This window comes from Equus przewalskii, chromosome X, assembly GCF_037783145.1.
Source record: "Equus przewalskii isolate Varuska chromosome X, EquPr2, whole genome shotgun sequence".
Taxonomy (NCBI): domain Eukaryota; kingdom Metazoa; phylum Chordata; class Mammalia; order Perissodactyla; family Equidae; genus Equus; species Equus przewalskii.
This window is the reverse complement of record NC_091863.1, coordinates 58,085,123-58,105,809: the sequence shown is the minus strand read 5'-3', so window position 1 is coordinate 58,105,809 and position 20,687 is coordinate 58,085,123. Positions and strand designations below refer to the sequence as shown.

General features: G+C 37.0%; 1 protein-coding gene across 2 annotated transcripts in view; it reads left to right on the top strand.

The window, feature by feature from the left end:
- ZDHHC15 (zinc finger DHHC-type palmitoyltransferase 15) overlaps positions 1-20,687 on the top strand; it is a 67,688-nt gene that overhangs the window by 40,573 nt on the left and 6,428 nt on the right. For both annotated transcript variants that reach the window (XM_070605777.1, XM_008544149.2), the window contains 4 exons: positions 2,124-2,256; positions 4,195-4,321; positions 6,683-6,786; positions 16,082-16,160. In XM_070605777.1, the coding sequence (XP_070461878.1) occupies positions 2,124-2,256; positions 4,195-4,321; positions 6,683-6,786; positions 16,082-16,128 (411 nt within the window). In that variant the 3' untranslated portion in view covers positions 16,129-16,160. The remainder of the gene's footprint in view (positions 1-2,123; positions 2,257-4,194; positions 4,322-6,682; positions 6,787-16,081; positions 16,161-20,687) is intronic.

The following is a 20,687-nucleotide window of genomic DNA, read 5'->3' as shown; positions in this document are numbered from 1 at the left end:
ACTTGCTCAGGGTCACTTAGCTTGTAAGTTTCAAAGTCAGGACTTGAACCTGTCTGACCCTAAGTCCAGTGATCTTAAACACTGAGCCATATCCTACCGCTCATTAAGGTCCTACTATGGAGAAGCTCCAGCTCCTTTGGAATAAGGAATTCAGAAAACCATCAGATCGTGTCTCTTCTCTCAATATTAACTTAAAGAGTGGCTACTTTGATAGGAAACTGATCTTTGCCTTAGGAAAAAAATAGTAATAGACACCTCCCACACTGGGCCATGAATCTCCTCACAGAGGCTATGAATTATTTTAGAACCAAGATAATAGTAGTATTCTACCAGTATTCCCTGAACTGTTTCTGGTGGTTATTGCATTGAGTAATTTAGCTTGGTTATCTCCTGAGAAGGTAATTTTGAACAGAGAGCTGTCATCCTCTTCTAACAAAAAAAAAAAGGTTAAATATTAAGGACTTTATCTAAGGACAACACAGTAGATATGCTTTGGCAGATGGAAGAGAGTTCTGTAAGAGTAATTAGGGGAAGGAAAGACTTCCAGCTCAGCTAACCAGGGTGTGAACTGACTTACATCAGTTTCTCTTGCCTAGCCATTTCCTATTGCCCATTTAAACATGAAAGATAAGAAGTAAAATAAATGTAAGCTTTAAAAGCTGTGAAAAAAACAGACTCAAAAAGTAGAGATTATGAAAGCAAGAACCCAGCCAGGCAAAAACCACCTCAAAGTGATATATACAGTTTCCTATAAATTCAAAACAAAACAAAACAAAAAGCAGTCAAATTCAGTTTGAGTGCTTAGGCCAAGATTTTATAGAGGGATCATTTTAAAAGGGAGCTTCAGATAAAAGTTCCTGAAGGTTGAAGTCCGTAGGGTAGCTATTCCTGGGGTGCCCTGCCCCCATGCAAATTTCACCCAAGCTATCCCTTAGCTGAAAGCATCTGACTGGCTTACTCCCCCTTATCTTCATACCTTCAAATATATACACTCTGGAAGATTCCCAGTATTTCCTTACATCAAAATGAATGAAAACCTCTAAGAGAAGAAAATAATATGTACTATCTGAATTTGCCAAGTGTTTCTAAGCCTTAACTTTCTCCTTGCAAACTGGAGTAGAACCAGATCCTAACGTTAAGGTCCACTTCAAGAATCACCTTTAGCTTTATTACTCAAGAGGACTTGGAAATATTTCAAAGCAATTTAGCACCCCAAAATAATGATCAACACAGGAAAGGAGGAAATAAAGAAAAGTCATTCTCCCAACTGCTCACTCCAAAATTGAAAATGTTTTCTAAGGTTCTCTTCAAAAGACAAAATGTTACATGCTGTGCATGCTATAAAACTTTAGAAAATTCATTCTGATCTAGGTTCTACATGTAAAAAAAAAAAAAAAGCTGGCACCACATGGAAAATAAGATGTCCTAGCTAACTATAAAAATCTTTAGCTACCTACTTCTACAGTTGCCTGTCAAATCCTGCCTGATTTTACTATCTAAACAGCTCTTCCACAGGATGTAATACACCAGCACATTCTACTTCAGCTGTGAAAAACAACTACACAAAATATGCAGTAGCTTTAAAATCAGGTCATGACTTATAGGTAGAACATTTTAAAATTCTATCTATGTGTTTTAACTTCCTACATATATCATCATGACATTTTCAACACACATATGTCCAAGAAAACATGACATATAAAGTATTCCAGAATAAAGCACTTTGAGACAAGAGGATGAACCATATGACCTCAAGATCGCCTCTAGCCAATGATTCATAATTTGCAGACAAAGTGGCGTAAAAGCTATAAGAGGTTGCATACCAATTACAGCTTGAGTATACCCTTTTCACATTACCCTTTTATAACTAGTACATTATATACTTTTATTTTACACTGATTTGTGCTTAAACAAGGATCCATTTTAGGATTTGTATGTTGTAAGCATATCCATAATGAGGTATGGTAATCAGTAAAAAGAACTGTCTTGTAAAAATTTTACAAAATCTTGTTTTTAAATTGCGCCTAGATATTTTATACGTATGAAAAAAGTACTAACCTATATAGAAAAACTAGCCAAACCTTACCAATTTAATCCTTTGTTTCTATTTATTTCTTTTCTAGGGGGAATTGCCCAGTGTTCGCTCTAAGTTCCATGTCCTCTTTCTCCTCTTTGTGGCCTGCATGTTTTTTGTCAGCCTTGTGATTCTCTTTGGTTACCATTGTTGGCTTGTCAGCAGAAACAAAACCACTTTAGGTAAGACTGGATATTAAGACTAGGAAAAAAACATACTGATGTATATGACAGTGACCTGTGGATTGTTCCTAAGGCAGAGAAGAACTTGCAGTGAAGCACTTTAGCTGCAGTGACATCTCTTTGCGTCCAAACTGAGACAGATGTAAACACATTTTACCAAACTAGAGAGCCATAATGAATAAAGCTTACAGACTAAGGAAAGCATTAGTGAATGAAACCTCACACAAAACCAAAAATGACCATTGTTCTTTATAGTTCGTATTGGGTAATAGCGCCCTAGATTTACAGCTCAGAAAATTTCTAAAAGTTGTTCACCTGAGGAAGTGAAGGAAAGAATCAGAGCAGAAGGAAACATCAAAAGGTAGAGATGAAGGTCAATAAAGACAGAAGAATCTAATTTACTGAGTACATCCAAAGACAGAGTCCTGGGAAAGAATCCAAATCAACAAATCATTAAATATCTACAGTCATCAAGAAGCTGTGTAGAGACTGTGGGAATGAGATATGCACTTTGCACAAGTGAGTCTCTAGAAAATGAGTACAAGAAATGAACATTTTTTCCCGTCCTTTAGACTCTGGGCTGTTATTTGGAGAACTATATTTTTGATGAATTCCAGTACAACAATTTTTTTCATGTATGCTGAAACAAACATTTACATTGTATACAAATCAATGCATGAGGAATGAGGAGAAAGTGTCTAAGTGTTCAATGTTTAGCTAGGATAGATTTGAGGAAAGTTTAGTGCAAAAGCCACTATGCTTTTGGAACTCTTTTGCTAATAATGCTAACAGCTAAGAAAGTATTTGCACTCATTTTCTAAACCAAATATATACGTAGCACTTAGATGCTAGCATGGTAGATTAGCACATTTGGCTTTGAGGTCAGCTGCAAAGTAGAAAAGTACCAAAAGCTTCATGATAACAGAATCTGAAAACAAAGAACAAGTGGGAAATGGCCACATGCAGCCAGAGTCCAATAGTGAAAGTGTTTGCTCAATGGGATGTGTGTCCAAAAATAACGTGCACTAGTAACATGGTCCAATTCTTCATAGTCTTTGAGGTGATTATAGTTCACCCATGAACATTTTTTTCTGGAGTAAAACTCAGTTTCTTACATTGCAGTCTTCAGTGTGAACATCTTCATTTCTGAAATGTTTCAAAACGAAATCAATGTCATTACCATCTCTTTATGTGTCATTACTTTGGTCCCAGCTCTAAAGATGGAGACCATTTGGCTGTTGTTGCCACTTTGATTCAAACAAATTGCTGTGTAAATTTGTTCTTTCATTCCTTACATGCAGCAGTACAAAATACTACCCCCATGGCTGCTTAATTATTTCTACATCATGTGTTTCTTCTGACTTTTTTTTAAAAAAAGAGGGTATTGGGGGCTGGCCCCGTGGCCGAGTGGTTAAGTTCACACGCTCTGGTTCGGCAGCCCAGCGTTTTACTGGTTCAGATCCTAGGCACGGACATGGCACCGCTCGTCAGGCCATGCTGAGGCAGCGTCCCACATGTCACAACTAGAAGGACCCACAACTAAAATATACAACTATGTACTGAGGGGATTTGGGGAGAAAAAGCAGAAAAAAAAAGAAGATTGGCAACAGTTGTTAGTTCAGGTGCCAATCTTTAAAAAAAAGAAAGGAGCAGGTGGATTGAAGGTTAGAAGAGAGTGGCAGGAAGAATAAGCTGTTAAAAAAAAGAAGGTATTGATTCTTTGTATGTAATAGCAAACCTACTTTGTATTAAGTGATTAAACTGATTTTTGCCAAGTAATTTAGCAATAACTAAAAATGAGGAGCCTATGCTCTCACAGCAAAAAGATACTATAGAAGCAAGTCACATTCATGGAGAACTGTAAAATCATGGTGGTCCTGAAATTTGTTCCTTTATTGCTTTCTTCCTCTTTTCTTCAACTCCCCTACCCTGCCACAGAGGCCTTCTGTACTCCAGTGTTTACAAGTGGCCCAGAGAAAAATGGGTTCAACCTTGGCTTCATCAAAAATATCCAGCAGGTGTTTGGAGATAACAAGAAGTTCTGGTTAATACCTATTGGGTCGAGGTAGGTAATTATTACCAATGAAAGAAGTTGATGCTGGACCATGCCTTGAAGTAGCAAATTCAATGTTGACGGTAGTATGCAGTAGGTATCAGTTCAATGTAAAATTCTAATCCCCAAATATTTCATTTCTAGGTTAATAAAGACAAATTAGGAGGAGAGAGTATAATAAAGTTGGCATTCTCATGCTTTGTTGTGGCACTGTAAACTGGTACCACTCTTTTATAAATGAATTTGGTAATGTGTATCCAAAACTATGAGAATCTATGTATCCATTGTCTCAGTAATTCCATTTCTGGGAGTCTATCCTAAAGACAGAGACAAACTAGGTACAAAGATGTTCATCACAGCATTATTTCCAGCCAAAAATTAGGAAACAACTTAAACATCCAACAATATAGGACTGTATACACACACACACACATATATATATGTGTGTGTGTGTGTGTGTGTGTGTGTGTGCGTGTGTATATATATATCTCCACTGGATGGAATATCATGTAGTCAAAAGTAATGGTTATAAAGACTATGTCACAATAAGGGGACATGCTTACTATATTTTAAGTGAAAAATGTAGAATTCAAAATGGTATGTGCACTGTGATTAAAAATATGTACAAATACACACAGAAGAAAAACAACAGAGGGACTATATACCCCAAATATGCTATAAGTAGTAACGGCAATAGTCTTAGAAATTATTTTTCTTGCCTCCATTTTTCATACTTTGGGGTCAAATGCTTATATTACTTTTATGAAGAAAAAATTAAAACTAAAAGCAAGAACAAAAAAGATCCATTTAGAGATTGTAGGTAATTCTTAGAACTGCAATCGGAGTGAAAGGAAAGCAGTGAAGAAGAGATGAGCTTGTGTCCTCTGAGTGACTTCATGAACCAGATTGAGCTGCCATCAACTAAACTAGCTCTGGAGCAAAGCTTCTTTGGAAGCTTCTTGCAGCCCCCTTTAGATCCATTCCTCAGACAGGGACACATCCATTTGTTCATTTAACTGAGGAAACTTTGTTGGAGTAGGGTGATAATTAAGAAAAATTTTTTCGTCCCCTTCACTCATGGCCCTGGTACTTCCTCTGCACCAGTTAGTGTTTTACAGGCTCATTTATATAAGAGTTGTGGTATATCCTACTATCCTGGCTATAAATCACAGGACAAAACTGTGTCTGCAGGAAATATTGATTAATAACTGTTACCAGCAATTATTTGCACCCCACTCACACATGTACACACACAAATACACATACACTATGATTACATCAAAGGGGGGTCTAAGATGAGTCTTCTCTGGAATAAGGAACAAAAGCAAAAATCAAAGCCCATTTACTTACTAATCAGTATACTTACATCCTCTGTAGAGAACTATCAACAAAATCTGTCAATTTTCAATTAACCACATTTGTGAACAGGAGAAAAGGCATAGGTAATATTGAATGAATAATCCAAAAGTCACTCAGATGTAAATTTGGAATGCATTCAGAGATATACAGACTCAAATATTCAAACTGTAACCCACTCTAGGCAGGGCCAGCTCAGTTTCCTCCAGTGCATTCCATCTCTTAGTGACCAGAGATTAACCAGGGTGGTGGCCCTAAGTTACCATAGATATCCTCAAAGTGGATCCCACATACGGATAATTTCCCCCAGAATCTATACTCTTAGAGATGCCTCACTCTGGCTCTTTCCTCCAGCTCGTAATAACCTTTCTGCCATACAAGCCAGTTCACAGCAGCTTATCTCCACTGTATTCATTGATTTTGAATCTGCTAATTTTTCTTGAAAATTTAGAACCAAATCATTAAGATAATGAGATATAAATTGGAATCATCTTCATTAAAAGATATTTATGAAGCTTGCTATGTGTGCATATTACCATAATGGGCATTGTGGGGAGCAAGTTAAGAAGGTGCTTACAAACAAAAACAGTTTTTGTGTGATGCAGACAAACAAACAAGATAAATTGAGGAGCCATCCTGCTGGCACAGTGGTTAAGTTCTCATACTCCACTTCAGCAGCCCGGGGTTTACAGGTTCGGATCCCAGGCACAGACCTACACACTGCTCATCAAGCCGTGCTGTGGTGGAGTCCCACACACAAAAATGGAGGAAGATTGGCAACAGATGTTAGCTCAGCAATAATCTTCTTCACCAAAAAAAAAAAAAAAAAAAGAAATTGAGAGCAATACAGCAACTAAATGATGCTATTGTGAGAGCCTGTTCCACCATGGCTTTAACCAATAAGTTAAATGGTTTAAAATCTTGCTAAGAGCCCCCCTCATATTCCCAATAGGATTATTACCTTCATAAAAAGTCTATGTCAGCTGCAAGAGCTCACTGTCTTCCTTTCCCCACCAGCCCTGGTGATGGACACTCCTTCCCTATGAGGTCTATGAATGAGTCACAGAACCCATTGCTAGCAAATGAAGAGCCCTGGGAAGACAATGAGGATGACAACCGAGGTAAGTAGGCTCAGAAGGAAGTCTTTTTTCCACCCAGCAGACCAAGCACTGATAAAGACCATGTTAACACAACCAACGTAGTGTAGTGAGAAAATAGTGTCCCGAAAGACTATATAAGCATGTTAACCTCATAATTGCCCTTTGGATAGAGAAGAACAAGTATGGCCAGATTTGTTTAGCAAATATGGGTGGCTTAGGTAGGATTAGACAGCAGCTTGGGAGGTTCCTTTCCAGCTTTGTGATACCATGATTTATAACCAATCAGATGAATAAGGAAACTAAAACAGTGTTGATGAATGTTTGTAAACAATCCTGCCAGTTGGTTACTCACAGTGCTTTGCTTGAGTTAATTCAATCAATAGGCAACAGATCACCTTTCTCTACTCTGATTAATTCACATTGGTTAAATTTTCTTTAAAATCTCCTTCCTATTCTCTGTTAGGATGGTTTAAATACACACACAAAAAAAGATAGCATATGGGGGCAAACCTACACATGCATGTGGTCTACTTTTCTAAAAGGCAGAAGAGCAAAGGAAAAATAAGGAAGTAGAACTGCCCGTCCACATTTTCCCACCAGATTATTGGATCGTCTTGAGATTTTTTGTGAAGAGCTCAAAGTTAAGTTCTCGTGCCATGTACCCTCCTTGCCACCTATTCTTTGTCTCCGTGTGATGCTCTGCTTACTACTGTGCCTCCAACATTTGTCTATGTTGCTAATTCCAGGAATCAAAGAGTAATTTTTAGCGGCTGGTCCCAATAATTCAATAGCTGACAGAAATTTTGAGTGGGAACTTGTAGTACTTGTCACAAACTGTAGTTGGGGTGAATGAGGCTGAATGAGGACATGGAAAGGCATTGAGGTGGGGCCCAGAGATGGGAGACAAGCATTTCTAAATGTTCACCCAGTTAGAGTAGCTAGGCCCAGGTTCTCTCCCTGGAAGTCCAGTTTTACAACAAGGCAGGTTAATAGGACTAAAGAAAACAAAACAGTCCAAAATCCATAGTTACAAAAGGAAAGAGTTCTTGCCCAGCCTAAAGAACTTCAATGCAAGCGACTCCTTTACCTCCTCCTGCTGACTCTATTGAAACTCTGACTGTATTTTGACCTACCTTTCTTCAGCTGTCGGTGTTTCTGAACAGTGTTTCTTTTACTCACAGCAATTACAAGTGATAAGAACTTTTATTTTGGTATTGAGAAACCCAAACTCTAATAGAAATCAGAGACTTATAGGATCTTAACCTGGTTTGAAATATCTCCACAATGGAAAAAAAAACTATTCATATCTGAGCCTTGTGTTGGCAAGTGGAACACTTTGAGTATGGATGTAGCACTACATTATAAAGAGCTTATTTTCTTGAAGTGGTTTCCAATTCCAGACTTTTTCAAAAACATTCAATCATTAAAAAAATGTGTATACCGTTTTATAGTTTACAAAGTACTTTCATATACTTTTTATATCCTTTGTCTCTCACAACTGCCAGGTTAAGTAGGCAATTTTATTAATACCATCCCATGTTATAATTGAGGAAACTGAGATTTGGAGATTTTAAGTAACTCATCCAAGATCACATAGCAAGAAAGAGGCAGAACTTGAACTTAAAGTAAGGTACGCTGATTCCAAATCCTGGATTCTTTCTATACAATTCTATGTCTGTCCTTTGAACAAATACATATGAGACACAGTGGTGTGATTGGATGCCGTCTTGTTACCTGATACATTCAACTGCCTCCTACATACATTGTAAAATCAGACTATAAGCTGCCTGTAGCTTTAGCAGGACCACCATGCCATCCCAGATATATGAGGTTTCTTAAGTCGATTGAGAGAGTTTTCACAACTCTCCTTTATCACCCATTCCAGTATCTAACAAATTTAACTATTAGAAAACTGTACTTTTCTCTAACACAAGTTCTCATACTGCATTGTTTATCCAGTTGATTCTGTGTTATCCTCAGTTGCCTCCATTTTCTGTGCATAACTGGTCATATACAAATAGTCCTTGCACTTTTAACAACTTAGATTCCTGATAAAGGTGCTATAAGTTAAAATTATGTGTGTTGAACTTAATTTCTTTTAAGAATAATATCAAGGTTTGTTCTTGCCCAAAACATAAGATTTAGTTTACTATAAATGATGTACATTGTGTAATGCAAAGCATTCTAAATTGTATATAAATTGATAAAGTATGGTAAAACAGTAACGTGTTAAGTAAAAATGTAATTTCACAGTTAGCAACTAATTAAAGTCTTTGCCTTCTTTGAAATCCCTGCCTTATTTTAGTACGGCAATGTACTAGGCAAAGAAACACTTTTATGAAGTCAAGAGATTTAAATAGGCTTCTCTGATGATATTTTTACAGTAAAGTGTTTAATATACAAATGCATAGAAAAAATGTGCAAATCAAAAGTGACAAGTCAATATATTCTTCTGAGGAGATTTTAACAGGCATCTTTTAAAAGTCTTTTCAGAGACTTCAGGCTACATTTAAGCTTTTTGAGGAAATGATGAAGAGATATCTGTTCTGTTACTCATTACTAATTTTCTGTAGTTTGCATAAAAAGAGTTAGAGATTGCAATGTAAGTCTTTCTGCTCTATTCAAAATTGGAATCCATTTCCTCCAAATATGGGTGGCATCTATGGCCCTGCCTGCCATATATGTCATGAATAATAAGATGGGTGTGATTGTCAGGGTGATTCTCAAATGCAAACTGCTGTAAGTCAAAGTCTGCCTGTATGCAAAACCCATACAGAACCCCCTCAGCCTTCTCAGGGGGCATAATCCTGGTTCCTTAATAATTTTTCATACAGGTGATTTCTCAATATTCTTTTTGTGTTTATGGCTCTGGTGCCTTTCTAAATGCTCTATGTCCTTTTATGGTTTCAGCAGGTAACAGAGCCTATGCCATTTTCCAACTATCACCCCTTTCAGATTAGTTGCTGAACTATTTGATCATGGACATTTATTTAAGATACAGCATCCCTGGAATTCAGAGCAGGTAGTGATTTTCTCTAGGCAGTGAACTTAACAGTGACATGGACAAAGACTCCAACAGCAGAGCAGTGGCTTTTTCCACATGCAAGGGAGTAACTCTTTTGTCAACACCACTGATTGAATAATGAATGATATTATCTTGCTCTGGAGAGGTTTTCATCCAGAAATATTTTAAGGTAAATATAAAAATAGCCCACTTGTTAGGAAAATTTATTCTGCAAGATTTTACCAAAGAAAGTGTGAGAGATTTGTTTTCATAGTGACTCAAATAAGCAACTTCGAGTCACCTGCAGTCCTCTTGTTGGGGTCCTCCAACAGAGAAGCCCAATAGGGAACTATGTAATAATGTATATTATGATTGGCCAGACAATATCTTCCTACACACTTTCCCATGAGGTATGAATTTGCCCAAGCTGTAAGAGAAGCAAGTCAGTTGAGCCCTGGATGGTAGCCATGAAACTTCTTAAGAGTGTAGACTTAACCCTAGTAGAGAGAGTCAGAGCTTCCGGAGAAAAGTTGTCCCAGAGTTTACAGGGAACTTCCCAGTTCTCCCTGTTATGTAGGATGAACCTAAACTCATAGTAATCTGTTTTGCAATATTCCCCAGCCCAGACTCACAGATTGAAGTCTTCAAAAAATACTGCCAAGAACATCTATTCTGTGGTCATCTCACAGGGACTGAACTCAGTTTTGGCTTTGATAAAAGTACTAAGGTTAACATCTGTCAATTGTAATTACATGACCTCTATCCGTTAGACTTAGTTCCTTTACTTCGTAGTAAGGAAAGTAAAGCTAGTTCCTTTCCTCCGTCTTACCCAGTTCTTCCAGAAGCCTGGTTTGAGAATTCCGTAGGGAGCTCCAGGTCAGGATCAAGTCTTAGGGTACACAATAATTATGCACGGCATATTCCAGTTACTCTATATCAATGCACTAACTATGACAAGAACAACACTTTACAAGAAGCCAGCAGAAGAAGAACTGAGCTTTCCTGAACTAACCAAAATTGCTTTCTATCTCCAGCTAATGAGACTGAAAATTAACTCTTTAATTTGATAATTTTAAAAGAGTATATCCCAGGAGGGATATTTTTATAAAGTAAAAAAATCTCTATGATACAAAAAACTTTGCCTTAATTTTCTAATACAATCTTCTGGTATCGGTGATAACCAGGGCTTGGAAGAATTAATCTCTGACTTGTCAAATGCTAGACACTTATCTAGAAAAACATTGACTTCAGACGCTAGCTGAAGTGTTTGTGTTATGTGTTTTAAATATAGCCTAATTTCCTACTTCTTTGAGTAAAACTTTTTTTGTATGAGACCATGAGTAACTGTTCAAGGTAGAAGAGGTTTCTGATTTATTTTCAGTCTGGTAATTTCTGCTGCCATGGTAAATCATCCATTAGGAAAAATAACAGAAGAAATAAACTACTATTTGTTGACAGCATATTAAGGGTGTGACATTAGACCCATAAGGGGCATTATACATTATTGTCTCTGAACTCAAGAGTCTTGCATTTATTTGTGGAGATAAGACACATACTTGAAAAGTTGCCTAACAAAACACAATATAGGATATGTTATTCACCAAATAAATAGAACCGTAAACTTTGTGCTTTAGGAATTCGAAAGAGAGAGTGATTCCTATGGGCTGGGCTAATCAGGAAAGGCTTTACAGAGGAGGTAGAATTTGGGTCTTAAAGATTAGATAGGATTTAGATTGATGGCAAGGAATGAAGAGACAAAAGGTACAAGGAAAGTCATAAGTAATTCACGAGACCCTCAAGCTAAGTGATGAAGAAAGTAACCTGGTGCCACCAAAGAGTTTGGATGGTAAGGGACTGCATAGGAACTCCTTGAAGTCCGAGACTTCATCTCCTTTATTTCATTATTCTCTCCAACTCTAGCAAAATAAAGGTGCATATAGATGATTGTTTGATTCCAAGGGTACAACTAACATTTATTGAATGACTCTTATGTGCCAGGTGATTTTCAGGCATTGTCACATTTAAGAGTCATAATCACTTTGTGAATTGTAAATATTAAATAACTCCATTTATAGATGAGGAAACTCAAGTACAGAGAAACTCAAATTCACACAGCAAGTAAGTGACAGAATCTGGCTCCAAAGTCCAAACCCTTAACCACTGTGCCAGCCAGTCAGTGTCTTTCCTTTGCTCCTGTTTACTTTTCAGTTTATAGACCTTTTTATGGTCTATTTAAAAGACAATCATCGGGGCTGGCCCAGTGGCACAGCAGTTAAGTGTGCACATTCTGCTTCAGCAGCCCGGGGTTTGCCAGTTCGGATCCTGGGTGCGGACATAGCACCGCTTGGCAAGCCATGCTGTGGTAGGCATGCCGCATATGAAATAGAGGAAGATGGGTATGCATGTTAGCTCAGGGCCAGTCTTCCTTAGCAAAAAGAGGAGGATTGGCAGCAGATGTTAGCTCAGGGCTAATCTTCCTCAAAAAAAAAAAAAAAAGAAAATTATATCAGTTCCTGTGCCTCTTTCATCAGAAGTAGAATAATGGAAAAACATGGATAAAGCTCTGGCATGGGAATCATTTCCCAGCTTTGCCACTAGGTTCACTGTATGACTTTCGGAAAGTCCCTTCTCTTCTCTGGACCTCAGTTTCAATTCCATGATCTCTAAGCCATCTTCAGCTCCAGGGCATGATGTTCTATGATCCCGTCTGATATTGAGGAGTCAGAAGTCAAGCTGAATAACCACACCTGACATCTTTCACCAAATGCCTCTTTTCTTTTTTTGGAAGAAATATATACTAGAGGCCACTGTAAACTTACATTATTAATATACCTTCCATATTCTGGAATCAGATTTCTTTCTTCAAGTACTCTGTCTGGGTACACCCAGTTGCTCCCTCTTATCATCTCTACCTAGCATTTTGACCACCAGAACCTATTCTCACACTTGTCATTTGCCTTTACTAGAGAGTGGGAATCCTAGGTCTCATCCCTGAAAGCAGCAAACATGATATACTGGGTTATGGAGGGGCTACTCTTTTGGGTAGCTAGGCATTTTTTACTGCTTTACCTGCATTGTCCAAACCTGAGCTCTGAATTAGTATGTGTCTCTGAAATATTGCAGGTCTCCAATTAATCAGTTCAATTCAGAAAGCATTTCCTGAAGATAGACCTCTAACAAGGTACTGTGGGGGAGACAAAGATAAATAAAATGTGGCCTCTGCCCTCAAGGAATTTGCAGTTGTAAGAAAGGATAGGAAAAGCACACAAGTCTAACACAAGATTTAATGTGTCCATTGCCATAAAAGCGATGCTCGCAATTACACACTTAATGTAGGCTTACCCTCTGCTAAGTACTGTGTGGTACACATGGTAAGTGTGTGATTGTAGTGATGCTTAAACATTGAGTATATCAATAAAGGGGGAAAGCATATGGGCTATAGTGGTGAAAGTTTTGAGGAAGAGGCAGGACTTAAGCTAGATGTTATTAGGATGAGTAATGACTTGATAGACGCTAGGAAGAAGAAAATAACATTCCAGGTAAGACATGTGACATGAATGTGGTAAGAACACTGATGAGGCCATCCATTCCTAAGTACAGAGTGGGCATTGTGGGTTGTGGGCAGTAATCCTAGACAGGTGAGATATGGCCAGATGGTAGAGGGCTTTGTTAACTTGATACAATAGGAAATAGCTATTAATTTTATAATCTTGAGTGATATTGATATAGTGAAAGATAAATTTTAGAAAGATTACTCAGGTACTAGTATGCAGGATGGATTGAAATTTGGAGAAACAAGAACCAGAGAGATCAGTAGATAGTTGGACATGTGTAACAATGGCTGCGTGAGTGGTGGTAACATTAGAAATGGAGAGGAAGGATCAAAGCCTGGAGACATTTTAAATAACTGGGAGTAGTTCCAGTGACTAGAGAGCTCTAGGAGTCATTTGTATAGAGATGGCAGTTAAACCCATGAGAGGTATAGGAGATAATCAAGGGAGAGAATAAAGCTAGGGAAAGGAAATAAAATGGAAAATTTGGAATCATCTAAGCCATGTTGACATGCATCCATGTGGACAAGGAAACAAATGGAGAAAGTGAAAGTCAGAGGGTAAAGGATACAACCTTAGAGGACACTCATAATTCAAGGGAGAGCATCACAAAAATACTGTGAGTGAGAGAGTATTGCCCTATTTTACAGATGAAAAAGCTGAGGCTGGGGAGTTAAAGTGACTAATTTAAAGCCATGAAGCAGTCACAACCCAACCTAAGTTCTTCCAGATTCCATATTGTGTCCATTTCCCTACTCTTCCCAATCTCTCAGAACTAATGGCTAGAAAGAAGTGTACATATACTCTGATGGTCACTTCCCATAATATCATGGGTTTATGTGGGAACACAGGAGATTTTAAAGGAAGCTAGCATACATGAAGACTAAAATGACATTGTTCTTCGTTCAAGTAGACATCTATTGACTGATGGTGAAATCACTACAGCATCAGCAGCAAGAGCAGGTGAGGGTGGGGAAAGCAGTATAGATGCAGATGGTAGACGGAGAAGGTAAATTGACTTCCTAAATTCTGCATTTGTCTTCTATTAGGCAGAGCCTGATTTTTTTGAAGTATCTGCATTTTTTCAATTTAGTCCTCACCAGGTATGAGTCTACCTTTGCAATCTTAGCTTAATCTTCCCCAGGAGTGGAACCATGAAAGAAGTTGATGATTGGGTTTTTCAGCTCAGGCTTCAATGTCTGCCAGCCTTATTTTAACTCAAATAATTGCCAAGAGGAAGTATTCTGTGCCAAATATGAGTGCGGAATGCAGTGGTGAAAAGTAAATGAAACCTATTTAGCAGAATACTAAATGCCAATTATGGAAAAGGTGCATTGCCAAACGATACTACAAAATTCTGAGACAGCCAACCATCAGCAAGGAGCAGCAAGGCAAATAGTGCATTGCACTTCCAGAATTGCCTTTAACACTTTATCAATCAGTTTCTTGGTAGAAATGTATAGGTGTGATGAGATGTATGCTTAAGAACTTGATGTCTCTTTTACTCTTTGAGTTGTTTGACAAACATGAATTATTCTCTATATGTCCTTCACTAGAGAGCTAGGCCAATACGGCTGCTTTCTGTTCAGACTTAAGGGCAAAAATACCCTAAGTCTGGGATTCCAGGCAAGACAGAATGTTGTGCCCACCATGGAACCATAATTCTAAAGACAGACATTCTCAGAGCCACTTTTATTTTTCCACTCTTCCTATAAGAAAGAAACCTTATCTCTGGAACCTGCCTCATTAACTCAGTGGCATGAGAGTTTGCCAGTCTGCTGTGGCAAGAGTAACCCATTTTGGCTGGCCTCTGTCTTCTGAGATCCAGATCTCACACTTATGGGAGCACTCTGAATGGCACGTTAATTTCATAAAGGAGAAGATACAAAACAGAAACTGTAGGGGCTGGCCCCGTGGCCGAGTGGTTGGGTTCGCGCGGTCCGCTGCAGGCGGCCCAGTGTTTCGTTGGTTCGAATCCTGGGCGCGGACATGGCACTGCTCATCAAACCACGCTGAGGCAGCGTCCCACATGCCACAACTAGAAGGACCCACAACAAAGAATCTACAACTATGTACCGGGGGGCTTTGGGGAGAAAAAAGAAAAAAATAAAATCTTTAAAAAAAAAAAAAAACCAGAAACTGTAAGAGACAACCACTGTCAACATTTTTTTTTAATCTCAAAGTGCCAAGTATATTATTATGCAGGGAGTATAAAGAAAGTGATTATCTGTACATTAAGCAAGCTGATTTAGAGTGTATTTTGCTACCACCAAACGGCTGGAGGTTGGAAACAAAAACATTTGTACCATAAATGATGTGGCTTGTTAATTCCAAAGCTTCTTATTTTCTAGATATCTCATTCATTTTTAGAGACACACCAATACCTAAAGTACTATAATAGCTATCTCAGTTATGTCCAGTGGAATAATAGCAAGACAGGGTGATTTTGTGAGTAGCAAGACCCAAAACATTACATTAAAGCCATATGATGTTGAGCTTAAGTCAAATACCAGCCAGTATTATAGATCAGATAATACTGATAAATAAAATAATCTTAGTTCATGGTACAATAGGCGGACTACTCTTGGAATGTAAATTTCTGGACTGGTTACAAATACTTTGGTGCAGCGAACCAGTCTTTAGACATCTGCAGATGTCTGCTGCCTCCAGGGATTGAACAAAAGGAAATATGCCAATGAATGAATACCCACCCATGTAAGAGAAAGGCATGTTTGATCACCTTCACTTTTCAACCTTGCAGATTATCCAGAAGATTCATCATCTCTTGCCGTGGAAACAGAAACGTAGCTGTTTTCACATTTCTTGCATCTCTCAGACAGGTCAGTATTCTGAAGGTGGCATATAGAGTGCCACCTGGACTGCTAAGAATCAGTCTTGGGAGCAGATCTAGAAAAGGAGTAAGTTCTCATCCTGGCAAACAAGATGTTAAATTCTTCACTGTTGTATTATTCACATAAGCAGAAATCCTTTACGTAATTTCCCTGTGTAACATAATGAAAAAGATGCCCTTATTCCCTGCACACTCACACTATTCACTTGGGCTAAAGGGCCCCAGGTTATCCAGAAACAGCCAAGCATCCTGTTCAGGTTATTTACTTTCATACTGAGTTATAAACCTTGTCCTGGGGCATTTCAGGTCTCTGAAATGATATAGATTACCAATGGATTCTTTTTGCCTGACTCCATTATGTCAATTAATAACCTCTTACCCACTCACAGGCAAAAAAGCACCATCCTCGCACTCCAACTCTCCCAAAATGCTACTAATTTGTTCATCAGTAGCAGGTGGCCTTACATATAGGATTCTCTTTGGCCTAGTGAAAAGCTAAACAACCTTTTCTTTGCAGCATTCACAGGTAAATAAACCCAAGTAATTCAGTATTAAAAGGAGAATTTCAGTAATAGAAATACCATGCATGGAGCTCAAAGCTCTGATTTGATAAGTCTTCCAATTCTATTCCCATGAAAAAGCTAGCAATTATTCAGAAGGCTATCAGTCTGTTTGTGGGTTCTCAAGTCTTTACATCTTTCCCTTACAGAACTCTGCTGTGTACCAGTATAGATACTACATAAGACCTTGTATATGCCAAGCTCCTTTGCTATGTACTTGATATATGTTATGTCATTTAATCTTCACATCAAGTCTGTGAGGTCAATGTTACTATTCCCATTTTACTTATGAGAAAACTGAAGTCCAGACAGGGTAAACCACCTGTCCAGCTAATAAGTGGATAACCTAAGATTGCAACCCAGGTCTATGTAACCTTAGAGCATGCTCTTTCTACTGTGGCACTACATTTGAAAACCTGACTTGGGCTATTTACTGTGTATCTTAACTTATAGTTAAAGGTTAAAAAGAGGGAAGAATTAAATCTGTCTTCTTCTCCAAAACCCTGATGAAATGTTTGATGTTTAAGTGAGACAACTTGTATGCTAGTAGTATCTAGATTTCAGTTATCCATGGTGTTTATCTCTCTCATTTTCCTATTTTACCATTTTACTATGGGTATCCTATGGAGCTCTAGTACTTTGATATGTTAACAGATGTTGGACGGAAAAAAAAAGTTCTCTGGTGAAATAAATTTAGGAAACCCTATGTAAGCAAAATTAGAGAGTTGTCTTTTGCATTGGAATTCTCAAGGCTTTTACTATGCAAATGAGTTTTGTGATGCTCCAAGAGGATGTAGTAGCCCTGCGAACTTATTTGACTGAACTTATTTTCTTTTGTGCAGATCGTGAAACCTTGTCTTTAGTGCAGTACTTGTCGGGACTTCTAATATGCTAAGGAACTTTGTGAATTCCCAAAAGTGGAATAAGTTTTTCCCAAACTTATATGACCATGTAACCCTTTGTTTTTCAGAACACCTTAAGTGAATATTAAATGATAAATATATTTTTGATATGATTCCCTAGATAAGCAAAATTGCGTTTAAACAATGCTTTTCCCAGGGTACTCTGTTCAAATAAATTAACTGATTAATTTTGTGGGGACAGCAGAGTCATGTTCTGATAATAACAGAAAAGTGTTTGGGGACACAGGAGGGAAGAGTAGGAGAATCATTTCAAAACTTATCAAGATATGAAGAATTTTTAATGTATATAGATAATTACTACAATGATGTTTGTAAAAGCTCCAAATGGAAAACAACCAGAATGTCTATCAATAGAATGGTCGAATAAATTAAGTATGTCCAAATTATTAGATATTTTATACATATTTTCCCCTGAAAGTTTTAAAATTCAAGTATGAGGGACAAAGTGAATACTCATCTATTTACAACTCAGAATTAACAAATGCTAACATATTTTATCATTTTGTCTCAAATTTTTATATATAAAAAGGAAATTATTGCCATAATTTTTACACAAAAAGGGACTAATTCTAGATGATATTTCCTTCAAAATGAAAAGACAAACTTGAAGAAACATTGAAAAATATATAACACAAAATTTAACATCCTTAATTTAGAAAGATCTTGCAAATCAGTAAGAAAAAGAAAAATACAACAGAAAATAGGCAAAGGTTGCGAACAATCAACAAAAAAGTTATGAAGAGTAAACGTGAAAATTGTTCAATTTCAATAGAAAGAAATGCAAATTAAAATAACTCAAAATATCAACTTTCTCCACTAAAGCAGACAATTTTTATAAATTATAGTACCTAGTGTTGCCCAGGACATGTTGAAACAGCTGCTCTTATGTACTGCTGATGTAAGATTAAATACATAGATCTTTTTTTGAGGGCAATTTGGCAACATATATTAAAACCTTAAATTTTTCATACAATTTTATGTGATAACTCCATTTTAAGAACGTATTTTAATAAAATAATCAAAGATCTGCACAAGTATTCATTATCAATTTATTATAATAGCATAAAATTGCAAACAAAACTAAATATCTCACAATAGAGGAATGGTGAAATAAATTGTTACATCATTATGATAAAATATTATGCATGATTAGGAGTAATTCTTTTGAAGAGTAATAGAGTTATGTGAAAAAACTGTATAAGTGTAGTTTAATTTTAAAAGTACATTTTTATCAGATTTATTTAGATGATGCACATACCATCTAATTCGACCACTTAAAGCATACAATTCAGTGGTTTTTGGATATTCACAGAGTTGTGTAACCATCGCCACAATCAATTTTAGAATACTTTCATTACTCCACAAAGAAACCTCAATCTCATTAGCAGTCACTCCCCATTCCTCCACTCCCACCTCTAGGCAACCACTAATCTACTTTCCATCTCTGTAGATTTGCCTATTCTGGACCTTCTGTATAATCCATGATTCCATGGAGTCATACAATATGTGGTCTTTTGGGAGAAAATATTTAAATATCTGATAAGAGACTTGTATGCAGAATATATAAAGAACACTTGCAATTCTAGTCTGTACAGAAAGTAATATATAATAATGTACACCTGAAATTACACAATGTTATAAACTATTATGACCTCCATAAAATAATTTTTTTAAAAAAACTCTTACAATTCTATAATAAAAAGAAGATCCAATTTTTTAAATGGGCAAAGGATCTGAATAGACATTTCTCCATATATAAACGATCAATAAGCACAGGAAAAAATGCTTAACATCATTAGCCATTAGGGGACTGCAAATCAAAACCACAAGATACCACTTAATCTCCACTAAGATGGCTATAATCTGAAAGACAGATAATAACAAGTGTTGATGAGGATGTGGAGAAATTAGAACCCTCATAGATTGCTGTTGGGAGTATAAAATGGTGCAGTCACTTTGGAAAACAGTTTGGCAGTCCTTCAAAATGTTCAACACAGAATAACCATATGACCCAACAATTCTACTCCTAAGGATATAACCAAGAGAAATAAAAACATACGTCCACACAAAACTTCTACATGAATGTTCACAGTATTATTCATAATAGCCAAAAAGTGGAAACAACCCTAATGTCCATCTACTGATGAACAGATAAATAAAATGTGGCATATCCAGACGTAGAATACGATTTGGCAACCAAAAGAATACATGCTGCAACATGGATGAACCTTGAAAACTTTATAAAATTACATTTTTAATTTTCATTTAAAACTTTTAAGTATTAAAATATATCTGCATATGTAGAAAAACACTGAAAGGAAATATACCAAAAACATAAATAAAAACAAAATTTGTACATGGGTTACTTCCTTGTCTATCCAGTTTTGACACTTTAACCTCTGTCTGACCAATATTCTTATCTCACTTATACCATTGCCTCAGCCAGCAAAAGCCCAACTTTCAGATTTAATCCAGCCATCTGCCTTCTCCATTTCTATACTCAGGCCGCTGAGAACTACTACAAGAATAACACAACTAATTATAAATACTGATTGCAGCTGATTACAAATAACAGAACTGAGATTATACATTTGTGGTCTCCAGCCTAAACTGGCCTGATAGGTCTTCACTACTTACCTACTTAGCTACTTACCAGTAGTTCTTTCCTTTGTCAACCACAACTTCATACAGTTTCTCATATCACTCCTATCCTATATCATAATGAAAGTCCTAACACATGCAACAGGGATAGAAAAAAAAATAAAAGGCACTCTGATTGGAAAAGAAGAGATAAAACTATCCCTATTTGCAGATGACACGATTGTCTACATAGATAATCGAAAGAATCTACAAAAACTCCTGGAACTAATAAATGAGTTTAGCAAGTTCACAGCACACAAGATCACACAAACACCTATTGTGTTTCTATACATTAGCAGTGCACAGTTAGGAAACCAAAATCAAAAACACAATACCATTTACAATAACTCTGAAAAATTAAATAGCTAGATATAAATCTAACAAATCATATAC